The 9,033-nt window shown below is 60.9% G+C and overlaps 1 protein-coding gene across 5 annotated transcripts; it reads left to right on the forward strand.

Annotated features, from left to right (window-relative positions):
• Positions 1 to 1,502: 1,502 nt before the first annotated feature.
• Positions 1,503 to 7,180, forward strand: NPDC1 (neural proliferation, differentiation and control 1). 5 transcript variants are annotated; one of them, XM_081282650.1, is made up of 9 exons: positions 1,503 to 1,821; positions 4,423 to 4,569; positions 5,424 to 5,558; positions 5,707 to 5,817; positions 5,897 to 5,963; positions 6,023 to 6,122; positions 6,238 to 6,317; positions 6,531 to 6,627; positions 6,780 to 7,180. In XM_081282650.1, exons 1-9 carry the CDS (start codon positions 1,710 to 1,712, stop codon positions 6,870 to 6,872), a joined length of 942 nt encoding a protein of 313 aa, XP_081138776.1. In that variant the 5' UTR covers positions 1,503 to 1,709; the 3' UTR covers positions 6,873 to 7,180. The 5 variants fall into 5 exon arrangements, with proteins under 5 accessions (XP_081138776.1, XP_081138772.1, XP_081138773.1 ...); XM_081282646.1 differs by having other exon boundaries at positions 1,504 to 1,821; positions 5,641 to 5,817; XM_081282647.1 differs by having other exon boundaries at positions 1,510 to 1,821; positions 5,644 to 5,817.
• Positions 7,181 to 9,033: the final 1,853 nt, after the last annotated feature.

The raw sequence follows: 9,033 nt of genomic DNA on the forward strand, positions 1-9,033 counted from the left end.
AACATTTTTTCTTAGAGCGGTAGAGTGTTCATAGGGTGGGGCATCGACCCTCCTTCCACCTGTGTTGTCCATGCAGGCCTGCCCCTGGTCCCAAGAGTGGACACCGGCTCTTCGCTCTTCCTTCCTCTCTGGTTCAGACTTGGGACCGTGTGAACCTCCTGGCTCTGGCCTATAGAGCAGTCCCTGAGTCCCTGAGCCTTCCCTGGCCAGCAGAGCCGCCACGACCCCACCCCACCCCCGGCCCCGCTCATCGGCGTCAGAGGCCCAATCCTGGCTTAGACTAGGCCTGGGAGTGAGGATGGGGAAGGCAGGAAGGTTGAGGAAGGATGGGGAGAGGTCGGAGGGGAAGGCAGCTGTCTGGGGCGGGCCAGTGCCCACAGACCATGAGGCAGGACAGGTTCTCAGGGATGTGGGCGCGGAGATCAATCCGACAGACCCCAACCCACTGAGGAATGACACTTGCCATGAGCGTGGCTCTGAGCCAAGGCCTCAGGGGCATGGGGACACCTTGCCCCGCTCGAAATCCCTGCACTGGGAAGAGGCATCCAGCAGCCCCTCCAGCCACTGTGGGAATCAGAGACGCCAGCAGCCCCAGCCCTAAGACTGTTTTCCCCGGGGTGGGAAGGCCTGGTCTTGGTTACTTCTTCCAGGCGCGCCCCCCCCCCCCCCTTTCTGGGAAGTGAGCTCAGACACTATTTCTGTCTGGTCAGTGCCCTGTGGGGGAGGGGCGGTCCTTGTTCTGCTCCCTGCTCCCCACACACAACACAAACCCTTCAGCCATTTTGCAAACCTTCGGCAACCAGCCCCAGCTTTGGCGTTCTGAGACTCGGGAGACTGAGAGGAAACACCGGGTTGGGGGTCTCAACCATGTTCACTTGACTGAGCCAGAGGGAGGTGTCCAGGTGGGATGGGGTGTCCTCTCGGGAGGCAGGTGAGGTGTAAGGGAGGGCTTCGTAGGTACTCGATATCGTGGGAAACGGGGGAGTTGAAAGCTGTCACCTGGGAGCATGACCACCTCGGACAGCTCCCAGCTGGCTTTCGGCAGTAGCTCTGGGTCACTTTTGCCCCCTGGTGGCCTCACTCAGGATCCAGCCTGCGTGGCATCGGGACCCATCTAGTTCTGCGCCTGTTTGCTTTTATTCGTGTCTCTGGGCGCCCCGTGCGTTTCCAGGCACACCTGTGCACCTGTTTATCCCTTGTTTATTGTGCGGGCCTGGTGTTCCCCTGTTCCATGGTGTCCGGGCCCCAACCCCAGGCGGGTTCTCAATTCCAGCGTGTTGGGGCATGAGGATTCGGCAGTCCCAGTAGGAATAGGACAGGAGGGGGAGCATCCTGGAAAAACTCACCCCTAATCAATCCCATGCCAGATTTCTGGGGAACATGGAAGGACAGAGGCGGAAGGGGACGAGACACTGGGGGCTTGGAGTGAGGGGACCAGACTGGAGGGAGGAGGAGGGGGTTCAGCCTGGAAACGCGGTCCCGCCCCCACAGGTGGAGCGCGCAGGCGCACTGCTCGCGAGCGCTCCTCTAGCAGCCGCGCCTCTGTCCCGGATCCTTTGCCGCAGCGTCAGCGCCGTCGCCTCCTCTTTTCCTTTTCCTCTTTCTCCTCCGCCCCCCTTGCTCCCCGGCTTCTCCGGTAGCGGCGCCCGGAGCCTGCACCGAGCCTGGGCCCGCGGGCTGCCATGCTGCCCGGGCGGCGGAGCTGAAGGATGGCGACGCCTGTCCCTCCGCCCGCCCCGCGGCACCTGCGGTTGTTGCGGCTGCTGCTCTCCGGCCTCGTCCTGGGCGCGGCCCTGAACGGTGCCGCCGCCGGCCGCCCGGGTGAGCGAGCGCGCTGGGCGCAGGCTGCCGGGTGTCCCAAGGCCGGGATCGCCGGGCAGGAAGTCGGGCTGCGCGGCGCCACCGTCATCCTCCCCGGCGCCTACCAGGCCGGGAGGCCACGCAGGCCGGGTCCGCTGCCGCTCCGGCCCCGCCTCGCCTGGGATGGGGTAAACAGGCCGGGCCGGGAGGGCCGCCCGTGGGCTCCGCTGGATGAGGCTCTCCTAGGGCTCAGCGGGCGAACCTGAAGTTCACGCACTTCTTGTCTTTGTTTGAGTCCGTGAGCCAGTCTGGGTTTATCTCAGGGGGTCTTTCTCTGCCACGCAGCAGTCTGGCTGGGGTGCACCATGGGGATCTGTTCTGTGCATCTCCGTGAGTTTCTGGTGTTCTTTGGGGCTCCAGAGGTGCGGGGCTGGTCCCCGAGCTTTCAGGCCTTGCTGCCCTTGAATGGCCTGGGTCCAGTCGCTGAGATAGACTGCTGGTTCTCCTGCCTCTGGTGGTGTGCAACACAAGCCTTGCTTTGCCTCAAGCAGGGTTTGAGGTTCCCAGGCCTAGGATCTTGCTTTGCCTTCCCCAGGGACAGGCTGTTCTCTTCGCACACCCAACCCTGCCTGGAGGACACCTGCCATCCTGCTTTTGGCCTAGGTTTGTGTGTAGACTCTGGAGGAGAGAGGGAGCCCAGGGAGACTCTCCCTGTTTCACAGATGGGCACTGAGGTTCCAAGAACCAAAGGTCTACAGGAATCCAGGTTCCAAAGCAACACCTTCTCCCAAGGGGACTGAACTGGGACAGATGTCCATACATTCACTCAATTCTGGCTTCTCTGTGACAAGCATACTATCAGCTCATCTTACAGGTCGGGAAACTGAGGCTCAGAGAAGTTCAGTTACTGGTATGTGGCACATTTGGGATGCTACTTTGAGGGTTCTCATTCTGTATGTGTGGCCTCAAGAGGTCAGAGCAAGGCTGGAGAGGCCAGAGGAGGAGGTCTGAGAAGGGATGGTCAGAGCTGGTGGAGGCCCCAGAGTGGGGCCTCCTCAGGAAGTGGAACTGCAGCTGCTCCTGAGCCCCACAAGTGGGCAGGTGCTATCCTTGCTGTTCATCTCCTCTGCAGCTTTGGGCCACCTTGCTGGGAGATCTGGGGTGCCCCCCAGGCGGTCTCTCCCACACCCAGGGACTGGGAAGGCCTTTCATAGCCCAGATGTGGGCTAGAGTGCCAGCCATTCTGCAGCTGCCATTGCTCCTCGTACCTCCTCCTTCTCCCCGAGGTTGGAGGGGGCCTTCCTGACCAAGATTAAATAGGCAGCAACTATATTCTCCTGGACTGAGGAGTTGGAGAACCAGAGAGGCCCCTGAAGCCCAGAACTGGCCGTGTACCACAGGCCAGTTATCAGCACCAGGGGCAGGGACTGCTAGCTCCCAGGTGTCCAGCTGGTGGGTGGGGACCAGATGAGCCTTCTGGGAGGAGCTTAATGTTTAACTAGCCCAAGCCCAAGACCCAGCCCACTGATACTGGAAGCTGCTGATCCCGCCTGCAGAGGGTGGGGGTGCCTGCCATGGGAGTCTGAAGGCCCACCTGCCACTGAGGATGCTGGGACTTCCTTGCAAGGATGCCTACAGCCTGGAGGCATGGAGTGTCAGGTCACCAAGGAAACCAAGCCAGGCCCACCAAGGTCTGGAGAAGCACATCCCCACTCTGGGCCCTAGTGACCTTGCCTACAGTGTGGGGTGGGGTCTGTATGGAGAAAGATCTGGTTGGCTGGAGACACCCACCATGCAGGGTTGATTTTCCTGCTGGGTATTCTGCTAGCCCTGCCCGCTTGCTGTGATTGAGCCCAGAGACCTGGCTTGGGAACATTTCTTAGCTTTGAATCAACAGATTTTGTATCCCACAGAGGAAGCTGAGGCAGAGAGGGCCACTGTCCCCATCCTCCAGCATCAGGATGGGACTGATGGGCTGTATATAAATAGGACACGAGGATCTAGGCTCCTGTCAGAGAGCTGAAAGTGTGGCTGGGATCTAGGGCCTAGCCTGGAGTCCCTGAGGCCCTGGGTCTGACCAACTCTATCTTAGTTCTGCTCAACCCCGTGGCACCTCTGTGCCCTGGGAACAAGCCAGAGGCTAGGCAGGCAGCAGCAGCTATCTTCCAAACTCCACTCTGTGGGGCCGCAAGATGGTGGGATGAGGTTTGGGGGGAATCTTGATGTGGGGGAGCATCTCCTGAGCCAGAGAGAGCAACTGGGCCCCCCCTTCCTGGAGCTTCCAATCTGGATAAGTCTCTGCTTGCTCTGGGACATGCTGAGGCCAGAGGCAGCCTTGGAGAGCTGCACAGTCCTGCCTAGGAGAGCTGCGTGCTGGGGACAGTGTGGGTCAGTTTCTATAGAGAGGGCTGGACTCTGGGGAGTGGGTGGGGCAGGGCAGTTCCCATGTCTTGGGACTGTTTGCTTCCTGGTTCTGAGCTCTGGCAGTGAGGAGAAAGGGCCTGTCCAGAACAATGGTCAAGCCGGCCTCTGGCTCTGGGGGAGGGGTGGCTGTGGAGTGCTGTTTCTGAGCAGGGGCAGGCTGACTGGGCTGTGATGGACCTTGCCTTCTGTTTTTCCCAGATGTGGCATCCTGTCCCAGGAGCCTGGACTGTGCTCTGAAGAGGCGAGCAAAGTGCCCCCCAGGTGCCCAAGCCTGTGGGCCATGCCTTCGGCCCTTCCAGGAGGACCAGCAAGGTCTCTGTGTGCCTAGGATGCGAAGGCCTGTGGGTATGTGAGAGCACAGATGCAGGGGAGGTGGGCAGGTGAGATGGCCTCCCCCTCCTATGTTTTTCTGTACCCCCAAGGACCCTTCCAGGTACTCACTGCCCTACCCTCTGGGCTGCCCGCACTTCTCTCCCTTGCTCTTATCCTGTCCACTCCATGAAAGATGTTTGAGAACTCAGCCCAGTGCTGACGGCAGCCGTCCTGAGTCTGTCGGGAGGTCCAGTCGTGCAGAGCCTTAGGTCTGATGGGAGCTTTACAGAGAGGTGCTAGGCCTGGCCTAGGGGGCTTCCTGGAAGAAGCCTTCGGTCCCCGCTCTTTTGGGGTTGTGTGTGGTGTGGGTGTCTACCTAGGAGTTTCTGTCTGGGCTGTGGCGCCCACAGTGGGTACCAGTGGGGGTCCAGCCACCATTCTACCTCCAAAACTGCCTTTTCTTCTCCTGAGGACTTGGAGAGGGAGCCTGGACATGTGGGCTTACTTTGGCTTTTCAGCATTTAGTGGGGAGTCACTGCCCGCTCTTGATAGAGAAGGCTTGGGGATAAGGGCAGGGAGGAGTTATTATGCCCCAATGCTCTGCCCACCCCTTTGTGGACAACAGCCCTAGCAAGGGACCCCATCTTTTCTCCTCCTGCCTGGTCTCTGCACATTTACCTCCTCCCCTGCCCCCACCACTACTTTTCTTGGGAACTGCTGCTGTTCAGAGAATGTTCCCTCAGTTATCACCATGGCAACCCAGCATGGAGAAAGGGCCACGGTGATGTCTGGTCCTCAGGCCTGATGGGCCCCTCCATCTTCTGAGGGATTACTGGCAGCAGGTGTTGGCTGAGGGCCTCCATCTGACGGCTTCTCACCCTTCCTAGGAGAAAGCCAGCCCCAGCCCAGATTGGAAGATGAGATCGACCTCCTGGCCCAGGAGCTAGCCCTGAAGGAGGCTGGACACTCTAAACTTGCTGTCCTGCCCCTGACTGAGGCCCGACAGCAGCTCCTGGAGCCGGGTGAGATCCCAGCCCTGTTCCCCTCCCCCAGCCCTCTGGTCTGGAGCCTGGTCCAGCTGATCTCACCTGCCCTCTGTCTCAGCAGCTGCCCTGGGGTTCTCAGAGAGGGGTCAGGGACTAGAGCCGGGCCTCCCCTCCTCCACTCCAGGAGCCCCTGCGCCCACACCCCACACCTCCTCGGGTTCCCCTGTGTCGTCTGGGCCGGTGCACATGTCTCCCCTGGAGCCTCGGGGCGATCGCAGGGAAGGCCTTGCCCTCGGTAGGTCTTGGCAGTGTTGGGGGCGGCAGGGAAAGGCAGGGTTCCCAAGAGCTCGCCCCTCACCGCACCCCTCCCGCAGTGCTGATGGTGGCTTTCTGTGTGGCCGGCGTGGCCGCCCTCGCCGCAGCAGCCCTCTGCTGGTGCAGGTGAGTGGTGGCGGCAGGCGGGCGGGGCCAGCGGGCTGGACCCCCCTCCTCGGCCTCAGCTCTGCCCCTCACAGGTTGCAGCGAGAGATCCGCCTGGCCCAGAAGGCCGACTACGCTGCCACCAAGGCCCCCGGCTCACCCGCGACGCCCCGAGTCTCGGTGCGTGGCCCCGCCCCAGCCCGCGCCCCGCCCCCCGCCCCCCGCCCCGACCCCGCAGTCTCGGTGCCCTCCCAGCTGTACCTGCCTGCAGCCTGACCCTTCTCCCTCCCCACAGCCAGGGGACCAGAGGTTGGCGCACAGCGCCGAGATGTATCATTACCAGCACCAGAGACAGCAGATGCTGTGCTTGGAGCGGTGAGCGCCCCCACCCTCTGCCCCTCTGCTCCACAGGGACCCGGCCCACTGCCCCCATCCCCTTACCCAGCCGCCCCCAATCCGAGCCCGCAGCCCCATCACCCAACCGGGCTGTCCCCACCATGGGCAGCGGTGTGTTGAGCACCGCCTCTAGCCTGGGCCACTGGCCCTTGGAGGGTGCGCAGAGGACCCAGCGATCCCACCCCCATCCAGGCACAAGGAGCCTCCTAAGGAGCTGGACTCAGCCTCCTCAGACGAGGAGAATGAAGACGGGGACTTCACAGTGTATGAGTGCCCTGGCCTGGCCCCGGTGAGTGCCTGGGGTCGCAAGAGCGGGGGGTTCCTCCTGCTGTGGGGGTTCCTCCACAACAGGCTGTCACCCACCCACAGGGCACCGCCCATACCCTCTGTCCCCTCCTGTGCCTGCCTGCCTGCCGGCCTCATTTAGTACCGCCTTCACAGACAGGGGAGATGGAGGTGCGCAACCCACTGTTCGACCACTCCTCGCTGTCTGCGCCCCCACCAGAATCCCGCTCACCACCCGCACTGCAGTGACCTGGAAGCCAACGCCCAGCGCTTCGGCTGGCCTGCCTGGGGCCCCTGGGTTGGGAGGGGCAGGGCCAACGTTTCCTATTAAAAAGGCACTGTTCTTACCCTCCTGCTTGTGTCAGGGGGGAGGCACTGGCCTCCTGGATCCCTGGCTGGGAGATTCCCTGCCTTGTGCTTGGAGACCTTGCAACCCCCTTGCACCTCCACTGTCCAGTCTGCACCCTGAAACTGGAGGGAGTGAGGAGAACCGTAGAACCCAGGCATGGGTAGGGAGTCCTGGAGACAAAGCCAATTAAAGTCTGTTCCAAATCTGAGCCTTCTGGGTGTGTTAGAGGTACTGGTCAACCCTCAGCCCCCACCCTGCACTGGGGGACTCTGGTGGGTGGACCCTGAGTGGGGGCACCTCTGTGGGGTATTTGTGAGGACCCTCCCATGGAGGCTAGAGGAGGGGCAAACACAGTAGCACCTCCTCCCTCTTTACTGGGCCCCACCTGACCCACACACCTGTCCTACAGTGGGAGAGTGTAGGGAAGTTCTAGGTCCTGACTCTCTAGAAGACCCCATTTGGTGTCATGTAAAGGGCTGGTAGAGAGGCAGTCCACTCACACCTGGATTTGGACACCTCCATTCCTGCCTGCTGTCCAACTGGGACAGAAGGCCAGGGAACAGGGTGCAGGCATTGTGAGTTTCCTATAGAGGAGCACACAGACCTCAGGGGCCCCTGCATTTTTATGGGGGCATGCTGGACAGAGGAACCTGAGGGACACAAATCTACACATAGCCAGGTAGACAGGGGACCAGGTGAGGGTAATTAGATGGCAGGGTGCCCTTAATGCCTAGAGCTGGGATTTAGCCTGTCACCCCCCAATATGGGGAGCAAGAAGATCCAGAGTGAGGGGGGGACATTGTTTGGTCAAAGATGCTGAAATTGAGCCTGCACCAGGTCAGGGTGCAGTGGGGGTACAGGGACCAGAGCTGACTGCTCGGCTGAGGCTGGGAGGGAATGGCTGCTAGGGCCGGAGTCCAGGCTGCTGGACAGTCCGAGATGAGGAAGGCAAGGCCAGTCTGGGACCAGCAGGGCACTGAAGAGTGGGTAGGGCAGACTGGTAGACATAGGATCTCCCTGCTTGGAGCTACTGATTTTTCTAAGCAGTTATGTTTTGAGGGCCAGAGCCCCCACCAACTAGGAAGCCCCCTTGGCCTTTATCCCCTCACTCCTTAGCTGTGACCTTGGACTGGTCTGCAGCTGGGATGGGGGCAAAGTTTGTGCTGAGCCAGGCATGGTGACACATACCTGTAATCTCAGGAGCTCTGGAGACTGAGGAGGAGTATGGCAAGTTCCAAGTCAGCCTCAGAAAACTTAGTTGAGGCCCTCAGCAACTGTCTCAAAATAAATAATAATTATAAAAAGGGTTAGGAATGTGGTTCAGTGGTTAAGTGCCCCTGTGCTCAATTCTTAGTACCAAAAAAAAAAAAAAAAAGTGTGCTGAGCGTCAAGCTTGGCACATGCATGTCCACTGCCAAGCCATTTGTCTGAAGTAGTAGGGGAGAGGGTCACAGAGAGGTGGGACGTAGGGAGACTCCAGCCTCACCCCAGGGCCAAGAGTGGCCAGGCACCCAGCCAGTCTGTCTCACAGGTGGGATTTACAGATCCAAGGCTGGAGGCTCCCTACACCAGGGCCATCCTGCTGGCCTGACCTGGGGTCTGAGAGCAGCCATCTGCCGTGTCCCATATTCTGGACCTTCTGGGGTCCCCAGTCTGTCCCCAGCATCCCTGCTGCTCATTGAGGCCTTGGCAAGGAAGGTCTGCCTCCTAGCGGCTGCCGCCGTGAGGGAGGGAGCCTGAGGGCCTGAGCAGGGGAAGGCAGGCAGGGTCCCTGCAGCCACTCCCCTGGCAGACTCCTGTGAGCTCAGCACCCCCGCCTCCCCTGCTCTTTGGGTTCCATCAGTCCCAGGCCAGTTTTATGTGTCTTTGTTTGCCCCCCTTCCTCCTCTAAGTCCCAGGAGACAGGTGGGCTGCTCTGGAGACAGCAGGGGCTCTGGAGATCCCAATCCTGGCTAAGTGGCCTGACTGGCCCTGCCCAAGGCCCAATTCTTTGCCACCAGCAGCCTGGGAGCCCTGGCTGCTGTCCTGTCTCTGTCCCAGGGCCCCTGCTGAAGGGTACCT

Source organism: Spermophilus citellus, assembly GCF_964194105.1.
Source record: "Spermophilus citellus genome assembly, chromosome: 2".
NCBI lineage: Eukaryota > Metazoa > Chordata > Mammalia > Rodentia > Sciuridae > Spermophilus > Spermophilus citellus.

What these genes read in the sequence shown, in the direction of transcription:
- NPDC1 (XM_081282646.1), top strand. Translation starts at nt 1,710, where the DNA reads ATGGCGACGCCTGTCCCTCCGCCCGCCCCGCGGCACCTGCGGTTGTTG. An exon ending in TGCCGCCGCCGGCCGCCCGG is followed by an intron (nt 1,822 to 4,422) that starts GTGAGCGAGCGC and finishes TGTTTTTCCCAG; the next exon opens with ATGTGGCATCCTGTCCCAGG. An exon ending in CCGCGACGCCCCGAGTCTCG is followed by an intron (nt 6,123 to 6,237) that starts GTGCGTGGCCCC and finishes CCCTCCCCACAG; the next exon opens with CCAGGGGACCAGAGGTTGGC.